At 39.0% G+C, this 24,480-nt stretch overlaps 1 protein-coding gene across 4 annotated transcripts in view; it reads right to left on the bottom strand.

Annotated features, from left to right (window-relative positions):
• The window catches only part of LOC127572741 (multiple C2 and transmembrane domain-containing protein 1-like), a 409,900-nt gene that overhangs the window by 27,449 nt on the left and 357,971 nt on the right, over positions 1 to 24,480 (bottom strand). For all 4 annotated transcript variants that reach the window (XM_052020315.1, XM_052020317.1, XM_052020316.1 and 1 more), the window contains 2 exons: positions 5,321 to 5,430; positions 2,960 to 3,069 (listed from right to left, as the gene is read on the bottom strand). In XM_052020315.1, the coding sequence (XP_051876275.1) occupies positions 2,960 to 3,069; positions 5,321 to 5,430 (220 nt within the window). The remainder of the gene's footprint in view (positions 1 to 2,959; positions 3,070 to 5,320; positions 5,431 to 24,480) is intronic.

Raw genomic sequence — 24,480 nt, 5'->3', positions numbered from 1 at the left:
ACCAAACTCCGAGACCTAGGACTCAACACCTCCCTCTGTAACTGGATCCTTGACTTTCTAACAAACAGACCACAATCAGTGAGGATAGGCAGCAATACCTCTGGCACGATTATTCTCAACACTGGTGCCCCCACAAGGCTGTGTCCTCAGCCCTCTACTCTACTCCCTATACACTCACGACTGTGTGGCCAGATTCTGCTCTAACTCCATCTACAAGTTTGCAGATGATACCACTGTTGTAGGCCGTATCTCAAATAGTGATGAGGCGGAGTACAGGAAGGAGATAGAGAGCTTAGTGGAATGGTGTCATGACAACAACCTTTCCCTCAATATCAATAAAACAAAAGAGCTGGTCATTGACTTCAGGAAAGGGGGCGGTGTACATGCACCTGTCTACATCAATGGTGCTGAGGTTGAGAGGGTTGAGAGCTTCAAGTTCCTGGGAGTGAACATCACCAACAGCCTGACCTGGTCAAATCACATAGATGCCACGGCCAAGAAAGCTCACCAGCGCCTCTACTTGCTCAGGAGGCTAAAGAAATTTGGATCGTCCCCTTTGACTCTCACCAACTTTTACAGATGCACCATAGAAAGTATCCTATCTGGATGTATCACTGCTTGGTCCGGCAACTACTCTGCCCAGGACTGCAAGAAACTGCAGAGAGTTGTGGACACAGCCCGGCGCATCACAGACACCAGCCTCCCCTCCTTGGACTCTGTCTTTACCTCTTGTTGTCTTGGCGAAGCAGCCAGTATAATCAAAGACCCCACCCACCCAGGACATTCAATCTTCTCTCCTCTTCCATTGGGTAGAAGATACAGGAGCCTGAGGGCATGTACCACCAGACTTAAGGACAGCTTCTACCCCACTGTGATAAGACTATTGAATGGTTCCCTTATACAATGAGATGGACTATGACCTCACAATCTACCTTGTTGTGACCTTGCACTTTATTGCACTGCACTTTATCTGTAGCTGTGACACTTTACTCTGTACTGTTATTGTTTTTACCTGTACTACACCAATGCACTCTGTACTAACTCAATGTAACTGCACTGTGTAATGAACTGACCTGTACAATCGGTATGCAAGACAAGTTTTTCACTGTACCTTGGTACAAAGTGACAATAATAAACCAATACCAAATAGCCTCTCCAGTCTCTCCTCTAACCGAAATGCTCAATCCTAGGCAATATCCTGCTTTGTCCTAGGAAGATCACACGCTATCACATGCTATCATGTGATCTTCACTCTTGTGATAACTCCAAGAAAAATGCAGAGTGCAGCATTGACTACTACACATGGCTTTCTTTGACCTCACTAAAGTCTTGGATTCCATCAATCCTGAGGTACTGTGGGACACCTTCTGCAAATCTGACTGCACAGAAATTTGTCTCCGTTTCACATTTGCTCCATGGCAGCAGGCAAGGTTGCAATAATTTAGATATGATGGCAGCTATTTCATTTTCACAAGTTTAGCTTTTCTGTAATTTTGACATACATAGTTGAGTATAATTATTTTTCAAATTCATAATTTATACTTTGATAAGTGTAATTCTGATTTCTCATTATTTAAGAAATATATGACTTTCCTCAAAGCAATTCAATACTTTATGTATATATATATTTTACAATCTATAATATATTAGAATTTTATAACGGTATGGACTTGCTGTCACTTTACACATTTTAAATTCCTACATCCACATTAATATTAGAAATTGCTTGCTTAAAATTATTATGTTTGAATTGCTATTTACAGTTAGTGATGACACTACACAAAGAGTTATATTATTAAAAGAAAAATAAGAACATAAGGCTTTAAATGAGAAATGAATTAGATATATGCATTCTGTTACAGTAACTCCCTTCATTCTAATCTCATTTCACTTAAAGAACCCATGTGGATACTTCTTGCCACAAACAAAGCTAAAAATTCTCCCTTTATGACTTCTGAGGAAATATATTAATTTTTGCTCATATTAAGGAGATAACCATGATTAAACAGAGAAAAGAAATGGAGCAGTTTATGAAGTTTAGCATAACCATAATTGACATTGGTTTACATGGCTCATTGGTTCATCAGTAGTGCTCTGGCCCCTCTCTCAGCAGGACAGGAATAGATTTAAACTGGATAGATGCTAACAGCATGTTGCATTACCTGAAGCTGCTGACTTTTGGATGAGGCCTTGCATGTTCACCTGCATATTAACAATCCAGTACCATTTTTCAATGTAGAGCACAGAGTTCTCCTGGTGATGGGACCACGAATCATCTCTTGATCAGTAAAAGAATCTCCTCAAGCAAATTGTTTAATTTGCTTTTAGGAGAACTTATTGTATGCAAAATTGGTTTAGAATGATAAGACTTCAAAGTTTGTGGATTGTAGAGCAGCTTATGACAGCATGGGAACATTAAAAGAGTTAAATAGAATTCCAAAACTATGTTTTGCCTAATATTTCTTTTCTTTTAGAAAATACAGTGTAATCTCCAATTAAAAAATATTTCATGATTGATACAGTTATATACAAAATATTAATAAGGATTACCTCTAGACAAGAAGTAAATGATGTCACAAATACATACTGTAATACTACCAGGGAATAAATGATACATCATACCAAGCAAAATTCTCAACAAAAATAAACTATGGAACATTTGAATAAACTGTATTAAATGAAAGCAATTTCCTGGATGGGTTAGCAAAGCAGAAGTTAATCACATAATTTCCCCTGGTTATTACAAAATGAACATATTGGTACATTTTACATCAATTAGGTAATTTAAAGGATAAATATCCATATAATTACCTTTGCTATTTGTGAATATAGGGAGTTGTTCCACACTACCAGAGTAAATCCGAGTTAATAGGCAACTCCAAAACAATCAGTAGCAAGAATTATATCAATTAGTACGCTGATGAAAGGTGTACAACAAAGTGAAGAAAGTTTAACCTACCCCAGACAAGAAGAATGTATCTCAGAGGAACGAAACAAAGGACTATTGTGCCAACAGTAAGGATAAAAACAGCCAACCAACTCAGGAATGGGACTGTCCAGTTGAAGGTACTTAAATAGAAATGAGAAATATATGACTACATGCAATGATTGACCACAGTTAAATAGGTCAATACTAAAACAATGGCATGAAAATTAAGAACACTTTTGGGTAATTCAGGGTATTAGTGAGACCACACCTGGTATACAATGTGCAATTTTGATCCCCTGATTTAAGAAAGGGTTTACTGGCATTGGAGACAGTACTAAAAAATTCACTAGGCTAATTCCAGGAGTGAGAGGGTATCACAATGACTTAAAAAGTAGATCTATATTCTTTGGGGTTTATAAGAATGAGAAGTGATCTTGTGGAAACCAGTCTTCGGGGGAAAGGAGTGGGTAGATGTTGAGAAGAATCTTGAACGAGGGGATATAGTTACAAGATTAGGGGATGGTCATTTAAAACTGAGGTGCGTGGGAATTTCTTCTTGTAGAGGGTAGAATATCTTTGAAATTCTCTACCCCACAGGGTTGTGGAAGCTAGATCATTGGGAGTATTTAAAAAATAGGTAATTTTTTTTGAATTGAGCGCCATGAGGAACTGGAACAGGAGAGAACTGGGGCAGATCAGCCATGGTCATATTGAATGGTCGGGCAGGGTTGAGGCGGCAAGAAGTCTACTCCTGCTCCTATTGTCTGATGTTCTTGTTTATTTTTAGAGATCTGTATTGCAATTTTAAGGTAAAGTAGATACTATTTATTATTGCTAAATATTTTCTTACTGTTTGCATGCTGACCATCTAAAAAAATATGGTCCAGATTTTAATGGAACAGAACACCTTTTGCATGGCTCATTTGTTCACTTACAATTATGGTTAAAATAATGCACACAAAATTTCTGGAAGTTCAACTTGATAACAATGCATTGAGTGCAACAGTGCATTTAGGTGTTGGTGAACAACAGGTTAAGTAAAATATCACCTTAAACCTAAGAGATTAAGGCTTTAAAATAAATAGGAAGAATTGAAAAACAGTGTGTGAATTTGAAAAGGAGAATTCAATGTTAATTCAGGTAAAGAAAGAGAGAGAGAGACAGAAAAAAAACTAGATTAAGTCAGAGTAAAAACAAACAGTACAGGAAAACAAAATACAATGATTAAATTGTATCGTTTTTAGAGCATGAGAAATAGTAGTAAGGGGAGGCTATTCGGTCCCTCATGTCTGGTTCATCATTCAGTAAGATCATGGCTGATCTTCTACCTCAACATGACTTTTCCGCAATAACTTCATATCCCTTGATTCCTATAATATCTTAAAAAAATCTATAGCTGTCCAGAACAATTCATAATCTGAATGAATAAGAATTCATTCTTATAACTGTTTATTCTCTGGGCAAGGAAGATTGATAGGCAGACATTAATAATTATGTCATTAAATTAATATTTATACAGTTAAATTACTTGGTGTGGTGTGTTTAAAGGAATAATTAATGTGCAAATACTCTAACTTTGTGAAAATCATGGGAAGGTTAAGGGTGGGATACTGTTTTATTAAACTTGCAACAGGCGAGCACAACATGCCCAGTAGCTTGTGGAGATTCATTGTTAATGTGATGTTTCTCCCCTGCCACAGTTGCTGGGCAATGTACACATTAAAGTTCAAGTGGTGTATTTTCAGTAAAATTTGGCATGATGTATACATTGCCATCAGTATCTAATTTATATATAAATGTGTTTAACTACTTCCATTATTTATAACAGTTGTATTTATTTTTTCATATAACATTCTGTTCATTTAAATTAGATGTATCAGGAAATATTAGAAATAAATAATCAATGAATTTATTTTATGCATAAAAAATTCAGAACATTCTGAGGAATTGGTGTTACTAAATAGAAGGATGAAGCACACATACTATTTTTCCAAAAGTTAATCATCTAAAATATTAAATCTTCTGTTAGAATAGCTCCAGTAGCATTTATGTATCATAATCAGCTTAGCAACAATCTAATTACTAGCCTTGTATGTTTCTTTGTCTTTTTCCACATATCAATTAAAAACATCATCTAACTCAAAAAAGATAAATTCCACTTTCTATTTCAAAAGCTACAAGTCATTTTTCCAAAAGATTAATTACACAAGAGCTAGTACGGCAGATCCTTATTGTAAAGGCTTGTGTGTGGAAAGGTAACTAATGGCAGGTTCAGATCATACATCATCTTGGACTGGTGCTCCCTGCCAAAGAAGTAGCATTTCACACCTAGCTCAAAAGGAATGTAAGGTCCATCACAAAAACAGACAAATACAATGTGGCACCACTCACTTTTTTACCCTTTCATAAAGGCAGGCAGCCTCATCCAGGCCATTTTGCACAGCTATACACACTTCTTGGATGGCGAACAACTTATCCATCAAGGTTTTCCTTTCAGCTTCCTGAGAGAAAACAACAAAAAAAATCATGTAATTTGTTATATTTAGATGGTACAAATTTTACAGTATAAACATTGTCGTTATTGTAATTTTTGTTATGTAAAGAAATAAATGCTGGAAACAACATTTTTGATAGGAAACATATCTATAACATAACATCAATGATCTCACTATAGTCTGCTGTAAGAGGAAAATAATTTATATTATAATCACTAATAAAATATAACTGGTTCAGTCCACAATCTATGTTACACTCCATTATAATTCTCCCCGTGTCTGTGTGGGTTTCCTCCGGGTGCTCCGGTTTCCTCCCACATTCCAAAGACGTATGGGTTAGGAAGTTGTGGGCATGCTATGTTGGCGCCGGAAGCGTGGCGACACTTGCGGGCTACCCCCAGAACATTCTACACAAAAGATGCATTTCACTGTGTGTTTTGATGTACATGTGACTAATAAAGATATCTTATAATTGGCTTCACAATATTCTATGAGCTTACCAAGATGAAGAATGTCATATTCTTAAGCTTTTGTACCCAGCATCACCTTAAGTGAGATATCCAAGGGAGCAAATATAGAATTATGAAACTCTTCCCATGCACTATATCACTCCCTACCAACCTAACTTCATTTATTGGTTCATGTGCTTCTTAGGAATCTGCTGAATTTTACACTGAAAATAGTTACATTAGAATGATGCCTAGTCATATCCATAATCATTCATTTCCGATATAGCTGGCAATAGCCTACTGCCCACTATCACTGCCTGTAGCCACTTTATGCCCAAACCTCCCTGATTTGAATGTGGAGGCCTATCTTGCTGATCTGAACAACACTGGAGTCCAGCAACAATGAAGCCCCACTGGTGAAAATGCCTGACAGCTTCAACAGCGAGCAAAGCCCCAGCTTTTTATAAAATTTTAAAGTCAACTAAAAACTCAACTTTATAATAAAACAAAAGTGAATTTCTTTTGTATAAAGAAAGCATATCACTTTCTTACCTTTCAGACCTAAGTTCTCTATTGAAGTCGGGGGCTCACACACACTGCATCAGGTCTAACCTTGGGTGAGGTAAATGCTGGTAAAAGTCTCAGCAAAACTGAACTCTACAGCTGGACATCAGCAGTGGAACAAATTGAACCATACAGCATCCAACTAATGATAGGTGTAGGACTATGCACGTGCAATCCTGGATTTGTTGACATTTAAGTTGCTAAACTGATGGCATCTACCAGCAAAATCAAGGCCAATGTGTTTTGATCTATTATGGTAAATGGCATGTTGCCTTATTCAAAAAGTTCATATCTTAATTTCATCAGTAGGTACCTGAAGATTTGCTCCAACCCTTTGTGAGAAACATTTTCTCTCATTCAGAGATCATGTCCCTCTTCCTACTATCACAAATTATGTTAGCATTCATTGTAAGACAGTAAACCTAGTTCACTGGTGTTGCAAATCTTTGGAAAATAAAATTGGGTGGCGTGTTCAAATGGTGCTTTATCCCCCACTGCCACTTTTTCACCACTACTGATAGTTACAACCACCTTTAACGTTTATCCTCTCCAGTGCACAATAATACATATCTTTACAATATCCAATTTAGATGTATGCTTCTTTCACTCCAGTTCACAAAAGTGTTCTCCTCCTTCTCCTTTTTGACAGTGATATCCAACCCTTCTTGACACTAACCACCTTCTAACTGTAAGCACAACTTTACAATGTCATCAGGTGTACACCCCGTGCACAGAGAACATTTCCCTCCCTAGATGGTTGTCCTACTTCTGATGCTGCCTGGATTATCCTAATGTCTCTGCTTCATTTCAGAATCCTACTCTGTGCTGCAGGCAAGAGTCCCTGATACCAGGTTATAGTGTAGCAGCAATCCTCCAAGAGATACTTGCAGCTTCCCATCAATTTCACAGAGACTAAAATCAGCAATATTTTTTGTTCACAACGTACCACTTAAATTTACAATACTCAAATTGTAACATAAGAAGAGCAATTTTTTCACTATATGGGTGTGATTTTTTTTGCTACCTCTGATACTAGCTTTGTGCACTGATGCTGCTAATTAATTTTGTTGGGAAATTTTTGTTCAGTGTGAAATTGAATTGGTTGGCCAAGCTCAACAATTCTTCAAGTCAACTGTAAACTCTTGAAGTTAGCTGCTCCTGATTCAATTGTTTTTAACTATTTGATGCTTGCTTTATTATAGTATTGTGATTATTATAACTCTTCGGATAGTCAAAACCTGGTTAAACTAGGAAAAGTACATGCCCCTCTCTCTTTCCCTCCCCCTCAGATCTCATATCTTGTCCATTTTATAAACCATTGGATTGCAAGGATACAACATTTTTGGTTAATTTCTGTGTTCTGGGATCACTGTGATTCAACTTATTCCATACGGTTGTTAGGAAGGGATTGGAAATGGTTACATCACAATGGTTAGGTAAAAATTTGTCCCAACCTCTGGGTGACTTTAGTGACCGTGACAAAATGTGGAAAATCCCCAGTAACTCTTTGCAACATTTGAAGCACATTGAAGCTCATCATCACAAACCAGATTCACTGGCTGAAAAGTAAAAGAATTGTTGATATGCCTTAACTGGTCAAAGTGGTGTGATATTATTAATCCTCCCTTTTCTTATTCATATGCTGAGAGCACCTTCTAAAAAAATTGTCAGGGCTGTTAAACTCCTTCTGCACCAAAATATTGTTTTTAGATTCCTGTAAAAAAAAATTGCATCATTCTGTAGTCCATAAAAAGTAAAAACGTAGAAAAGTGCAAACACAGATTATTGGCCATTTGAATTATTACTCTCCCTACTGCCGAAGTGAAAAGCTTGGTACAGTCTTCAAACCATTGTTTTTGGTGGGTTAAGCACAGTAAAAAGCTATTAAAATTTCAAGGTTCTTAACCCTGTGCCCTTACCAATCTCCTTTTTTCATGAAAAACAGACTGCTGTTTGAAAATGTAATTAATGTGGTGTTAAATGGTGCAATCTAGAGCATAAGAAAAGTCAAGGATCGGAAAGGACATTCAGTTCATCAAAGCCTGTGCCTCTAATATCCTAAATATTCCATTATATCTTTATGAATTGTGCTTAATGCTTTTCACCATACCATGTGATATTTCTTTAGGAAAGAATTTCTAGCAATATCTGTTTTAAATTCAATTTTCATGAATTTGTGCCCCCTGCTCCTAATTTTCTGGTCTAATTTGAACTTAATATCGCAGAAATTTGTTTAGTCCCAGTTTTTTGCCCTAAAGTAGTTAGCACACAAGGAATACAGAGCAGAAGATGGAGACCCAGGGCTTGCTGAGAATTAGGCAGATTTTATCAACGTTTCCAAAGAAATTGTGCTTACATAAGAATGTAACAAAGAGAAGCAGGAAAGGTCATTTGGCCCCTGGGGCCTGCTCAGTCATTTAATAAGATCATGGCTGATCTTTTACCCCAGTGGCACTTTCCTGTATTAAACACTGGATCCCATATCCATCAATCTCCATCTTGAATCTTCTTGGTGACTGAGGCTCTACAACCCTACTGCAAAAAGAATTCTGAAGATTCACCACCCTCAGGGTGAAGACATTTCTCCTCATCTCGTTTCTGAGCAGCCAACCCCTTTTTTGAGACCAGAATCAGAATCAGGTTTATTATCATGGACATATTTCATGAAATTTGTTGTTTTGCAAGTTACAAAAATAAATAACTAGTGCAAAAGAGGAATAAATGAGGTAGTGTTCATGGGTTCATGGACCGTTCAGAAGACTGATGGCAGAGGGGAAGAAGCTGTTCCTGAAATGTTAAGTTTGGGTCTTCAGGCTCCTGTACCTCCTCCCTGATGGTGGTAACGTGAAGAGGACATGTCCCGGGTGATGAGGGTCCTTAATGATGGATGCTGCCTTCTTGAGGCATCATGACCTTTGGTTCTAAATACAGTATCCCAGCCAAGGTAAATATTATCCCGACATCCACCCTGTCAAGCCCCGTAAAACTTTGGTTTGTTTTAGATCTCATTCACCTAAACTCGAGAGAGCATAGGCCCAGTCTGAGTAATCTCTCCTCAGACCTATGAATCTCCTCATAGAATCAATTTAATGAATCTTTGCTGAACTCCCTCTACCTCAACTAATATCCTTTCTCGGATAGGGAGACCAGACCTATACACAATCTTCCAGGTGTGGTCTCACCAGCGCTCTACATAATTGCAGTAAGGTGACATTATTTTTATGCAAAAAGACAAACTGCCGGACCACATGAAAGATCTCGACCCAAAATAACGACTGTCCATTTCTCTCCACAGATGCTGCCTGACCCACTAACTTCCTCCAGCAGTTTGTTTTTTGCTCCAGATTCCAGCATCTGCAGTCTCTTCTGTTGACATTATTCTGGTACAGGAAGTCCCCGGATTACGAACGAGTTCCGTTTGTGAGTCTGTTCATAAGTTGAATTTGTATGTAAGTCAGTACAGTACTTATAATTGTTATTTATTCAAGTTAAACGGACCCATTTCGACGGTTTTCGTTACGTTTCTTTTTTTATTCAGTGCAGGATGCAGCGAGTTAAGGTTCAGTGGGTCGCGGGTGATGTTAACCAAACGCGGAGTAGTTATTAGTATTTCTTTACTTGGAAGTACCTGGCATGAACCCTTGTCCTCCTCGGTGTTCTCCCCAGGATGAATTGCTTTATAGCTCAGCATAGGGAGGCTACTTGTGAGGGCTGGTGCCGGACAGGCCGTGTCAAGCAGTGCGATCATTCAGCATTGAATGTGGGCCATTACTGGGGACTGGGAGCATCTGCTTCACATGTTAATGTGCTAGGAGATATCTTTGTGGTAACAACACAACATTGATTGCTGGCCAGTGAGCTTGCACCATAAAGAAATCTCTGGGCTGGGGAAAGCTGAGCAGCAACTTCCATGATATCTAAGTAGAGCACACTGTGGAAAGAGCACACTGAAGCCCACGCCCTCCCTCCTCCTCACCGCCCAGCCCGGTGCTTCCTTCTGTACTCGGGCAGAAATCTTTCATTCGGTGAGTCCAATGCTGACAAAATATCAAACAGTACGCCGGTGGTTTGACAACATTCCTCAAAAATAAAACGATTACATAATGTCTGGATCCAGTGTTCACCACCTCTGTTCTAAGACATGGTCAGATGTTCAGAAAGCATCTAACTCAAATCGTTGTGCAAGCGAATCGATTCTTCTACAATGTTTTATGAATGAACATTAAAATTCTTCACATTCAGATGCAAATATGGACAACCATTGCATTAAACCATACATGTAAATATTTACGGTTCGTCCCGTACTAACGAACGGGCGGTTCGTTAGTATGAACCATTGTGTGTAACTCGAATTTTTTAAAGTAATAGGCTTTATGGAGGTCGGTTCGTAAGTACAGGCGTTCGTAAATCGGGCGTTCATAACCTGGGGACTTCCTGTATTCAATTCCTTGGGCCTTTCTATTTGCTTGTTCTACCTGAAAATTAATTTTTTAGTGATTTCTCCAGAGACATTCAGTCCCCTCTGAGCACCACTACTTTTAAATCTCTCACCATTTGAAAATACTCTAACTTCTATTTGTGTCTATAAAAGTATATGAATTCACATTTTTCCATTTATATTCCATCTGCATGATCTTGGCCATTCCCTTTAGTCTTTTTCTAGCCTCTTGAAGTCTCTGCATCTTCCTCACACTGTCACCCAGTACCACAGGGACCTTCACAAAGCCTCTTCTGAAAGCAGATATGAGATTTTGGTATTTGCCAGACTTGCCACCATATCATCAGCCCTGATCCAATGTTGCTGTGCTCTCACTATGGTTCCACTTGTGAATTCCAGTAAGCTTGAGAAATCCATGTGTACTGAGTTAAAGTTCCAAACTCTTATAATACATCACACCTAATGAGTTAATACTAAATTGAAATTGCTGATCTTCCTCTTCGGAGGATATTATTGCCTGCTGCCTGACTTGTTCGGGTCAAGTGCAAAAGTCAAATGGGTTGGTATTAGATTTCTCTGGACTTCCACTTTTAGCACATTTAACCCCCAACCTCTTCCAATCCCATCCACACACATGGTTAAAACTAACCCCTTGTTTACAGTTTCAGCTGTAAATTTTCCAATCAATTCTATTGTAATCCAATGTTAAAATATTTATTTTAAGTGAATGGCAATCACAGCTCAGAACATGACTGAACTGTTACTCCCACTTTCTTTCTAAACCGGTTTCTGCTAATATCATGTCCAAGTTATATAGTGAAAGGAATATGGTTTTTGACCATTCTACAATATAAAAATGAACTTGCTATTCATGCCTCCCTCTTTTCTCTAACACTCTCTCCATAGATGCACAACCACTCTAAATCATTTGTAAATTTTTGCAAATTCTACCTCTACATTTTTCTTACCGCTTTTAGTATTCCAGTGAATTCACCAAACTCCTATTTATTCTTGGTTTTACAGAATTTTTTACAAGTTTGAATCTTTCATTACAATAAATTAAGTTTGTATTTTAAAATATTTTGTATTTTAAATATTTTATTTGTATTTTAGTAAAGCATCTATGAGTAAGTCTAAATCATCAGACTGAAAGAAAAACTACACAAAAAAAATGTGATGCATTGGTTAAGAAATAGTTGCCTGGAAGTTCGTCCTTGGTTAGGAGAACAGAAGTCAAGTCAAGCCATTGTACTTTGATTCTGAAATTTATTCCACTGAAGTCAATGGAATGAATTTTAGAGGCAGAATACAACATGCTGATATTACCTTATAGCACATTTAGCACTACCAACAGGGAGTGAGTTTCTAGGCAAATGCATAGTGAAATTTCTCTTCTAGGGATGAAAGGGGAACTGCATAATTAATGACATACTAATGAAATCAAGGAAAACATTGCTTTGAAATGTTGGATTTCAAAGAATTTGATTTTGTTACTGAGTGATTAATTCCATAGAAAACTGTCATTCTCCTGTTTTCATTAATAGAGGAATTTCACCCTATGATGTGACTTGTACACTTAACATCATTAATTATTGATTAAACAATTTACCCTGCTGCAGCTATACATATTGACAATTATTGAAATTACAAAAGTAATGTCACTTCAACTGAAAATGCAGATAAATAATGCATCTCCTGTTAGTGCTTCAACATGTAATAAGGCCTTTGTTCTCTGTAAGGAAGGAAAATCATTTGTCATATGCATAAATGTTGTTGTAATGTTGGCTAAAAACAAAGTATTAAGTCCTTCCAGTAATTCAAGTATTTTCTGTAAATGTAGAAGGCTACAGCTACTGCCTTGGCCTTATCTGCCACCATTCATATCTTACAGGATAAACTAAGGCTACTGGGGAGAGTTTAAACTAGAATTGTTGGGGGGTGGGATCTGTACTGGAGGGACTGGGAAAGAAGTGTTTGGTTCTCAGATAGAGGAAGCTAGGAGTAAGTACCATAGGCAGGTGATAGAGAAGGGAAGTGTTCAGACAGGCTTGAGATGTGTCTATTTTAACACAAGGAGTATTGTGAACAAGGCGGATGAGCTTAGAGCTTGGATCGATACTTGGAGCTATGGCGTGGTGGCCATTACGGAGACTTGGATGGCTCCGGGGCTGTAATGGTTGATTCAAGTGCCGGGTTTTAGATGTTTCAGGAAGGACAGGGAGGGAGGCAAAGGAGGTGGGGGAGTGGCACTGTTGATCAGAGATACTGTCACGGCTGCAGAAAAGGTGGACGTTGTGGAGGAATTGTCTACAGAGTCTCTGTGGGTGGAGGTTAGGAACAGGAAGGGGTCGATAACTTTACTGGGTGTTTTTTATAGGCTGCCCAATAGTGACAGGGTTATTGAGGAGCAGATAGGGAAGCAGATCCTAGAAAGGTGTGAGAACAACAGAGTTGTTGTGATGGGGGATTTTAATTTCCCAAACATCGACTGGCATCTCCAGACAGTGAGGGGTTTAGATGGGGTGGAGTTTGTTAGGTGTGTTCAGGAAAGGTTCTTGACACAGTATGTAGATAGACCTACAAGAGGAGAGGCTGTGCTTGATTTGATATTGGGAAATGAACCTGGTCAGGTGTCAGATCTCTCAGTGGGTGAACATTTTGCTGATAGTGATCATAATTCTATCTCCTTTACGTTAGCACTGGAGAGAGATAGGAACAGACAGACTAAAAAGGCGTTTACTTGGAGTAAAGGGAATTATGAGGCTCTCAGGCAGGAGATTGGAAGATTAAATTGGGAACAGATGTTCTCTGGGAAAAGTACGGAAAATATGTGGCAAATATTCAGGGGGTATTTGTGTGGAGTTCTGCATAGACATGTTCCGATGAGACAGGGGAGTCACGAGAGTATACATGAACCATGGTGTACGAAGGCTATAATAAATTTAGTCAAAAGGAAGAGAAAAGCTTACAAAAGGTACAGAAAGCTAGGTAATGTTGGAGATCTAGAAGAGTACAAGGCTAAAAGGAAGGAATTTAAGAAAGAGATTAGGAGAGCCAGAAGGGGACATGGGAAGGCCTTGGCTGGCAGGATTAAGGAAAACCCCAAGGTGTTCTACAAGTATGTGAAGAGTAAGAAGATGAGATGCGAAAGGATAGGGCCTATCAAGTGCAGCGGTGGGAAAGTGTGTATGGATCCGGAAGAAATAGCGGAGGTACTTAATGAATACTTTACGTCAGTATTCACTATGGAAAAAGATCTAGGGGATTGTAGTGGGGACTTGCAGCGACCTGTAAAGCTTGAGCATGTGGATATTAGAAAAGAGGTGATGCTGAAACTTTTAGAAGGCATCAAGTTAGATAAGTCGCTGGGACCGGATGAGATGTACCCCAGGTTGCTGTGAAAGGCGAGGGAGGAGATCGTGGAGCCTCTGACGATGATCTTTGCGTCGTCCATGGAGACGGGAGAGGTTCCGGAAGTTTGGAGGGTTGCAGATGTTGTTCCCTTATTCAAGAAGGGGAGTAGAGATAGCCCAGGGAATTATAGACTGGTGAGTTTTACCTCAGTGGTTGGTAAGCTGATGGAGAAGATCCTGAGAGGCAGGATTTATGAACATTTGGAGAGGCATAATATGATTAGGAATAGTCAGCAAGGCTTTGTCAAGGGCAGGTCCTGCCTTACGAGCTTGATTGAATTTTTTGAGGATGTGACTAAGCACATCGATGAAGGGAGAGCAGTAGATGTAGTGTATATGGATTTCAGCAAATCATTTGATAAGGTACCCCATGCAAGGCTTATGGAGAAGGTGAGGAAACATGGGATCCAAGGGGACATTGCAGTGTGGATCCAGAACTGGCTGGCCCACAGAAGGCAAAGAATGGTTGTTGAAGGGTCGTATTCTGTGGAGGTCGGTGACCAGTGGTGTACCTCAGGGATCTGTACTGGGACCCCTACTCTTTATGATTTTTATAGACGACCTGGATGAGGAAGTGGAGGGGTGGGTTAGTAAGTTTGCAGATGACACGAAGGTTGGGGGTGTTGTGGATAGTTTGGAGGGCTGTCAGAGGTTACAGAGGGACATAGATAGGATGCAAAGTTGGGCTGAGAAGTGGCAGATGCAGTTCAACCCAGATAAGTGTGAAGTGGTTCATTTTGGTAGGTCAAATATGTTGGTGGAATATAGTCTTAATGGTAGGACTCTTGGCAGTGTGGAAGATCAGAGGGATCTTGGGGTCCGAGTCCATAGGACGCTCAAAACAGCTGCGCAGGTTGACTGTGGTTATGTGGTCATATGGTGTATTGTCCTTCATCAATCGGGGAATTGAATTTAGGAGTCGAGAGGTATTGTTGCAGCTATATAGGTCCCTGATCAGACCCCACTTAGAGTACTGTGCTCAGTTCTGGTCGCCTCACTACAGGAAAGATGTGGAAGCCATAGGGAGGGTGCAGAGGAGATTTACAAGGATGCTGCCTGGAATGCGGAGTATGCCTTATGAAAGCAGGCTGAGGGAACTTGGCCTTTTCTCCTTGGAGAGACGAAGGATGAGGGGGGACCTGATAGAGGTGTATAAGATGATGAGAGGTATCGATCGGGTAGACAGTCAGAAGCTTTTCCCCAGGGCTGAAATAGTGGCCACAAGAGGACATAGGTTTAAGGTGCTGGGGAGTAGATACAGAGGAGATGTCAGGGGTAAGTTTTTTTACTCAGGGAGTGGTGAGTGCATGGAATGGGCTGCCGGAAACGGTGGTGGAGGCGGATACGATAGGGTCTTTCAAGAGACTGTTAGATAGGTACATGGAGCTGAATAAAATAGAGGGTTATGGGTAAGCCTAGTAATTTCTAGGGTAGGGACATGTTCGGCACAGCTTTGTGGGACGAAGGGCCTGAATTGTGCTGTAGTTTTTCTATGTTCTAACACACTTGATCTGTGGAAATAGGTATACAAAGTCAAACATTTGTAAGCTCTGCTGCTTATTTTCACCTTTCATAAACTTTGCTTGTGTATCTTTGAGAAAAGCCTCAAACTGACATTATTCAAAGATAAATAGGAAACCACACTCTAGGAACTTGAAGCTGTTTCTTTTTACAAATATATGAGAAGTACAAGACAAGACTACATTTTCCTTTTGTGCATCTGGTTTAAATTAGGTTTGTGTGAAGTTATTCAAAAATTCAGCAAAGGACTGAAGAAATTTGTTGACATTTTCTGCACAAGCCATAGACAAAATAGGACAGGAAAGAGGAGGCGGTCAATGGGATCAGAGTTCGGCTTTACTCAAACCAATTCCACATGCCCCCCGAACCATTAGCTGTTTTCTATTTCCTGTGTTGAAGTCTTACAGAAAAATAACCTAGGCAATGAAGAGCTTTGCTTGTTTATTCTTCAACCAGCTGCTGTGTTAGCAAATAGAATTGATAAGACAGCTTTGAATAACTGTGGCCCTCACAAATGCAGTTTGAATCTCAACTTGTATTTCCCTTCTGTTGCAAAATGGTTGGAAAATGGAATTAATTCTAACATTTTTGGCTACTATAGAAAGTTTCTGAAAATAATCATTAGTCTAAGACAGAAAAGGGTATATTTTACAATTGACTAAATGACTTTACATTTCCATGTCTACATTTTCTTTCACTCACACATTTTATAGTACTTAAACTGGCAACATCTTGCTTTGTTCACCACTGCTTAAAATTACTTGTTAACAAACTCATTAAGAATAGATAATCTGATTTAATAATTTAAGGCCCAAAGACCTGGAATATTCAACACTTGTAAAACTCAGGTCTTACAAGATGTTATTTTAAGGTTATAAACATAAATTTAAAAAATATATATAATTCAGGACAAAAATGAAATGGAGCAATTGTGGAAGTAGAATAGACTTCAGAAATTAACAGCAACAGGTTTGGAATTTATTATAAGCCAGAACAAGCTGCAGGTGAAGTCATAGTAAGTTTTCTCTGCATCCATATTTCCTGTTCACTAATAGATCTGTAAATTTTCCAATGGATGTTCAATAATTATCTTGCTAGATATGTGTTTTTTGCCTGGCATTCTTTTGTCTCTTTGACCTAGAAAATGGATTCACTAGTGTCTGTTTTATACTATATGCAATTCACAGCAAATCTGACAGTTCACCAGTGTTAGTTGCACACCTAATGATGTCATTAGATGGGCATCACATTTCCTCTCTTAGATTAGTTATAGCATACAATTTATGACCTTTGTTGAACACTCACAATACAACTAGGAGTACATTGTGCTACCTACATTTGTATTTATTAAAAAGGACACTCTACTGACATTAGGAGATTTGACTGGGCAGCTCCAGAAATGATTGCAGTCTGCTCGAACTTCTTGCATACACAGAGTGTACTTAGACAAACTAGGAGTGTTCTGTTCTGCAAGTAGCTGCTTAGATATTCATTCTATGGGTGTCTCAGTGGCGACACAACCACCAACTCTCTAGTTGCTTTTCCAGGCACAGAAAGGTCTACAGTAATGCCAGCAGCTGCCACACCAGAGTTGATTATCTTTGCACAATGAATTATGCTCTAATGAGGATGCATTTAAACAGTGCTACTGTACTCAGAATAAATTAAAACAGGAAAATTACACATCCTGGTGCCTTTCTCTTTCTCAACTGCTTTATGTCAGTTTCAAAGGTCTATACTGCTTTGCGTTTTTTTTTTATATATGAGATGTGAACTTTGCTGACAAGGCTAGTGTTTTTTGCCCATTCCTAATCTCCCTTGAGAAAATGGTGGTGGACAACCTTCTCAAAATGCTGTAGTCCTTTTCACAATGCTCTCCCAGGAGCCACAGAGGTCATTGCTAGGTGATCCATCTGCTATAATGTAGTGGTTAAATGGCTTGCTATACCATTTGCCAGGGTGTGCAAAAGCCAATCGTATTGTCAATCACAAGAGGGTATTGTTTTAAAGTGAGAGGGAGGTGATTTAAAGGGGATCTTTGGGTTTATTATTTTACACAGAGAGTGGCAGAGGAGGTGGTGAAATCAGATGCAATTACTATGTTTAAGAGGCATTCAGGCATACACTTAGATAGGCAATGCATGGAAGTAAACGGTCCTAATGCAGGCAAATGGGATTAGTGTAGGTGGGCAAAAAGGTGCATGGACCTGGCAGGCTGAAGGGTCCATTTTTGTGCTGTACAACTCCATGACCTGTGACTGCAGCTCTGAAGTCAATAGAAGACACATCAGGACAGCAGATTTCCTCCCCAGAAAGGTATTAGTGAAACAGATGGGACTTTAAGACAGTCTGATAGTTTAGATCATGTGATTACTATTATTAATTGCAAGTTTTTTTTTAAATTCCAGATTATTAACTCTTTTTAAATTCCGGAGCTGTTACGGCAAAATTTGAATTTGTGTCTCTGGATTATAAAGGGCTTTGGTGAGGGCACATCTAAAATATTGTGTACAATTGTAGAATCCTCAGGCTAAAAGAAGGATCTTCATGGCTATTGACAGAGTGTGGCCGGTTGCTGGGATGGCAGGTCTGTCATACGAGGAGTGATCGAGTAGGCTTGTCCTCTGTTTGGAGTTTAGAAGACTGAGAGAGCTCAACAGGGTAGATATGAGGAGGATGGTTCACTTGTCTGAGGAGTCTAGATCTAGGGGTCTTGATCACAAAATAAGGTGGAGGACTGAATGAGGGCAAATTGCTTCACTCGAAACATGAAGAATTTTTGAAATTCTCCACTCTGGGGGTTGTGGAGGCTCAGCCTTTGATTTTATTCAAAACTGGGTTGAGAGATTTTGGATATTAGATATCAGGGATATGTGCTTAGGGCAATGAAAATGAAATTAAGGCAGAAGATTAACATGCCCTGTGTGGGTGGAGTATGGCTTCTGGAAGGTGGCTCCCTTACACTTTAAATCCATACAAGTGTCTTCAATGACCCACAAGAAGCTCTTGTCTTAGACTATTGCCAGTCTAACTGAAGGAGCAGTCTAGGATGCTGGCTGTAAGATATGGGTGAGTGTCCTCCTGCAAGGGTACCTCCTCTCTTACCTGTTTCTATGTTTTACCCATTGTAGATGGCAGAGGAGCAATAGAGGGGCAGGATGGTGCAGGACAGCATGGAGTACCTGAGTTGTGTGGATGGAATCAGAATCAGATTTATTATGTCATGAAATTTGTTGTTTTTGTGGCAGCAGTACAGAGCAAGATGTAAAGATATAAAAATTACTATAAGTGACAAAAATAAGTAAATAGTGCAAAAGAGGAATAACGAGGTAGTGTTCATGGGTTCATGGACTGTGCAGAAATCTGACGGTGGAGGGGAAGAAGCTGTTCCTGAAACATTGTGTGGGGGTCTTTAGGCTCATGTACCTCCTCCCGGATGTTAGTAATGTGAAGAGGGCATGTCCCGGGTGGTGAGGGCCCATAATGAGGGATGCCGCCTTCTTGAGGCACCAGCTCTGAAGATGTCCTCGATGGCGGGGACGGTTGTGCCCTGATGAAGCTGGCTGAGTCTACAACCCTCTGCGGCCTCTATCAATCCCGCACATTGTTGCCTCCATACCAGGTGGTGATGCAACCAGTCAGAATGCTCTCCACTGTACATCTGCAGAAATTTGAAGAGCCTTGGGTGACATATCAAATCTCCTTAAACTCCTAACAAATTAGAGCCGCTGGCATGCCTTCTTTGTGATTGCATCAATGTTTTGGTCCCAGGATAGATCCTCTGAGATGTTGATGCCCAGGAACTTGAAGCTGCTCACCCTTTCCACCGCTAACCCCTCAGTGAAAACTGGTGTGTGTTCTCCCAACTTCCCCTTCCTAAAGTCCACAATCAATTCTTTGGTCTTGTTGACGCTGAGTGCGAGGTTGTTGTTGTGACGCCACTCAGTCGGCTGATCTATCTCACTCCGTTATGCCTCTTCATCGCCATCTGAGTTTCTGCCCAACAAACACTGATGTTATTGGTGAATTTACAGATGGCGTTTGAGCTGTGCCTAGCCACACAGTCATGAGCTAGAGTGGAGTTAGAGCTGTTGTGATAACGTGTAAGCACGTGTACGTGAGATCATGAAATTTCTGGCGACCTTGCTCCAAGACCCATGGATTCTCATTCTTGAAGCAGAAGTATGTCCTGCCAAGGTCCTCTTATAACAGCCCTAGCAGGTCTTTTTACTCCCTTGGCCTCTTATTTCCTGCACCAGGGTTTCTATTTCCTCTTGAGTGAGCCTTGGTGTTCTCTCTTTCTCTATTGTATTCTCTTTCTCCTCCATGGCAGGCATAATGTATGTTCTTGGTGTTCGGCTGCCATGGGGAGCGTCACTTCAGGGGCTGATTCCCTTTGTCATTGATAAACAGTTAAATGCCTCCAGCTGTGCCAAATTGAGTGTAGTCTCATTGGGAATTGCACACATCCTGCTTTAGCACACAATTCTGGGTGTAAACCACCCTAGCGTTGTCTCAAACATATTTTTGACAAATTTCATGACTGTTTTGTGAGGAAACAGATTGGGTGTTAGTCCGACACTCAGCACATATTTAGCACTCCAATGAAGAGTGAAATCCAGTTTCTAGACATTTGTCCTTCTGATTCTTCCACTTACTCTAATCTCTTTATTTTCTGTATGCTTCATAGTTTGTTTTATTGTCCTCCCTCAGCAGAATATCTGCCTTAATTTTACTCACTCCTTTTCTCAGCTTCATTCTCTAAATCATTGCTATTCTCTAAATCATTGCTATTCTCTAAATCATTGCTATTCTCTAAATCATTGCTTTTCTCTGTCTCCTCTCCCTTCCATATATTATGGTTGCACTTACTCCCTCCATGCCTTTCACAGATGCTCCATCAGTGTTTAATTTGTATTATTTACTTATTTTACATGTGCTATGAAGCAACTTGACAACCAATATACAGTTGGAAGATGGAGACAAAGGGATCAACTTTCATTTCCAGGTAATGATTGCACATTTATATAACTTATAGTAATTATTGTGCCTTTATGTCTTGCACTGTATTGCTGCAGCACAACAACAAATTTCATGACATATGTCAGTGATAATAAACCTGATTCTGATTCTACTTATTTTTTGACTGTAGCTTATGGAACTTTATTTGGAATACGTATGTTGAGCACTGCTTATTTGGCATAACCAGAATTTATTTGCTACATGTCTGGGGTTTCTTCTGGATAAAGGAAATTCCCTCTTCCATCACCAAGACTGCTGTTAAGTTTTCAGCTTTTTCATGTCTCAATCTTACTGAAAAGCAAGATTTTGGATAATAATCTACTTAATACAAGTTACATTGCATAAGCAATTTATTTAAAATCATTGGAGCTACTGCCAATGCTGGATCCAAATGACTTATTATTACAGTGCAGTCAAACCAATTTTCATAGTCATGAGGTTGGGAATGTGTATATTGGGATGTAGTGGATAGGCCAATACCCTCATTGTCGGGTCTTCTGCAAAAATATTGCTAAGCCACCCCATACCATTGCTCAAAAGGTTGTGAACATATTTAGTATTGTCTCCTAAAGACAAGAGTTACATGTGAGGATTGATGCTTATAATGTATAGTGGAGAGTAGCAGGTACTTTCTGGAGAAAATTGCTTATTTGATTGGAAAGTGGGAATGATACATTTACAAATATTTATGATTTATTTTGTTAACTTTGAAACAACTTCTTTGTTGTTTATTTTGGGACAACATTTTACTGCAATAGGACTTACCGTAGATGTTGAGGACTATCACAATAGAGAATTTGTTCGCAACAGATTGATTGTTTGATATTATTGAATGGGGAAAATCATAATATTTGCATAATTTATGAAATACCTAGAATGTTATATGCATTTTTAAACTGATGATGACATTTCTATATTAATAGTGATGGTTATGTGATTGGTTGCAGATTTTCAGACAGCCAAGGAGAATCCATGAGTGTGACATTTCAGTCAGCACATTGTGCGTTTATGCCTCACTGTCATTCAAGGCCAAAGGCAGGGTCAGATGGGGTAGTATGGAAATAGCACACTTACCAGTGCCACAGGTATTGGTTCATATGAAGTGTGGGGCAAAATCTATTGGGTAATGAATGTCTATACCACTCTTAGCTGAAATTGTAATTTCAGATATGGGCAGTCCATTCCGGATCCTCCCATCCATTAGCTCAATGTATTAGTCTGTAGATACATAATGGAATCACTTTAAGATTGCATTCCATGCTGCATATTTTACTTGAAAAGGAATTCAGTCAGGTGCAAATTCCTGAAGATAATATCTAGTGGTCCAAAATATACATTCAACTTAACATCAATTAAATAAAATTATTTAAATTATATTCTCCACACTACATTACACATTCATTTGTACAAAACTATAAATATGCTATTTTCTGTTGCTTTACTTATCCAAAATATCAATAGAAAGAGTGTAGTATGATCATCTCACTAACAGTACATTTGTACATTAACATATATGACACTCTCATGAACTTTTCACCTTCCACATATGTAACATTACCAGAACCACCTGACTAAATTGCTGCTTTATAACTCACTGTGGGCATTTATTGTTTGTGTGCATTTATTACTAAACTCTCACTGGAACATATGCCTGCATTGGCCAGTCATAATTCATAATGAACTTTGTTTTCCAAAGAAGCACTTAAAAGCGATAAAATATTGCTCCAGACATCTGCAAAGGCAGTTTCCCTCACCTCTGTCAATAAAATTAGTATTAATGTGCTAGTAACCTGTGTCATCAATTTCAGAAAAAGCAGCATTTTAAGATTAACCACAGGCTTAATGCTGTAAAATTCAGTGATTTTAAGGCCCCAGTGTAATGTGCCCAGAAACACTCTTCAATATGAAAAATACACAAACTCATGTCAACCTTGCGGACAACCTAACCTTGCTCAATTATGTGTGACCACTTTGTTAAATAGTAAGTGTAATGGACAGATGTGCCACATGTGTAAAAAAACACTGGCTTGTGTACACACTTAAATAACATTTTTTTCACTTATTCTATATGGATGGTATAATGGCACCTTTCAAGCAATTAAATATATTGTCTGTCAATCCTTTCACAAGGCAGCTGTGCAATAGCACATTTCATTACAAAATATGCTAGCCATTAATGCTAATTTTATTGACAGAGGTGAGGGGAGGTAGTTAAGTGAGCAGCGAAGAAGCATAATGCAAAAATCACTTACCTTGCATGAGGTATTTTAACAGCCCTTTTCCTCATTTATTAGCTGGTCGACTGTATTAGATTGCAAACTAAATGAAATCACATATTCTCTCTCACATTCAAGAAACTTGAAGTTTATCACAGGTTGGTTAACAGACTAAATTCACAAAATGGTGAAAGCAATCACCACTTGTTTAATCACTGCGAGAAGAGAATCTGTACTGACATCCAATTAGCTGGTTTCCCAGTGATGGGCAAGTGCATACTTGCATTACCAAGCCACCCCATACCTATTGAAAGAAGGATGCTATTTGCACTTTAGCGCACAATCTGGAAACTCAACTTAAATCAAATGAAGATAAATTCACACCTTAATTAGTAACACCATTAGTTATCTCACTTCAGTATTTTAAATCACAGTAAACCACATGGTTCAGCTTTTGCAAATAAATGAATAAGAAAAAAATGTCAGCTAGTTAGTAACTGCGTACATCTCCACATTATTACATGTAAATTTTTGGTTGCAGCATTATTTTAGCAATAATTTAAAAAAATACCATTACACATTTTTAAAAACTGTAATGTAGTCATAAAATGTTCTATTTCACCTTCTGCAATTTTTCCAATAGATGTGACCAGTGTTGAAAACTCATCTGTGTGTGTTATTACTGAAGTTCACAGAGCATGCTGCAAGGTTAAAATAAGTGAAAGTGATCATTCGGCTTATCGAGCCAATACCTGCCTTTGTAGAGAAATCATTTCTATCCCATTCCTTGCTCTTTCCTGTTGACCCCACTACTCACAAGCTAGTTTCCCTCGTCCCTATCCATTCCCTATCAAAAGCTCCAATTGACTCTGTTTGCATGACCCCTATAGGCAGTGAGTTCCAGATCATAACCCACTCTTTGTGTGAAAAAGTTTTTCTTCACATCTCCAAATGTTGCAAACTATTTAAATATGATTCAAGCAATATAATTTATGTTCTGCAATCCACTGATGACTGCAGCCTAAACTAGTACTTAAATTATGCAAAATGCTCCAAAACAATTGCAAAGTGGTTGTTAACTTTGGCAGTCAGCTTTTGAAAAAGTTGAAGGTGTAATTCTGCACTTTCTAACACAATTACCATCAAAAGGCAACTCTCACTGGGACTAAAGGACTGACAGTCTTTCAGATGGATTGGGTTCCACTGCAGCTGTAGGCTGTTGGATTCCATTGGGTTGACAAAACAAAAATGCCTGGGATGATGCGCAAGTGTTGTACCAGAGTTTTGTTTTGCAAAGGGTAGTTTCTTCTCCTTTCTCCAAATTCCTCCCATTTACTCTGGTTTTGGGATACAGTTCAGCAAGGGGCAGCATGTCCCTGATACTTTGCCCAAGTGCCATCATTCAGTATGAGCTTTGGTGGTGAGTTTCAGTA

Source organism: Pristis pectinata, chromosome 7 (genome assembly GCF_009764475.1).
Source record: "Pristis pectinata isolate sPriPec2 chromosome 7, sPriPec2.1.pri, whole genome shotgun sequence".
Classification (NCBI taxonomy): Eukaryota; Metazoa; Chordata; class Chondrichthyes; order Rhinopristiformes; family Pristidae; genus Pristis; species Pristis pectinata.
The sequence above is the reverse complement of the archived record's forward strand: the minus strand, read 5'-3'. Positions and strand labels throughout refer to the sequence as shown.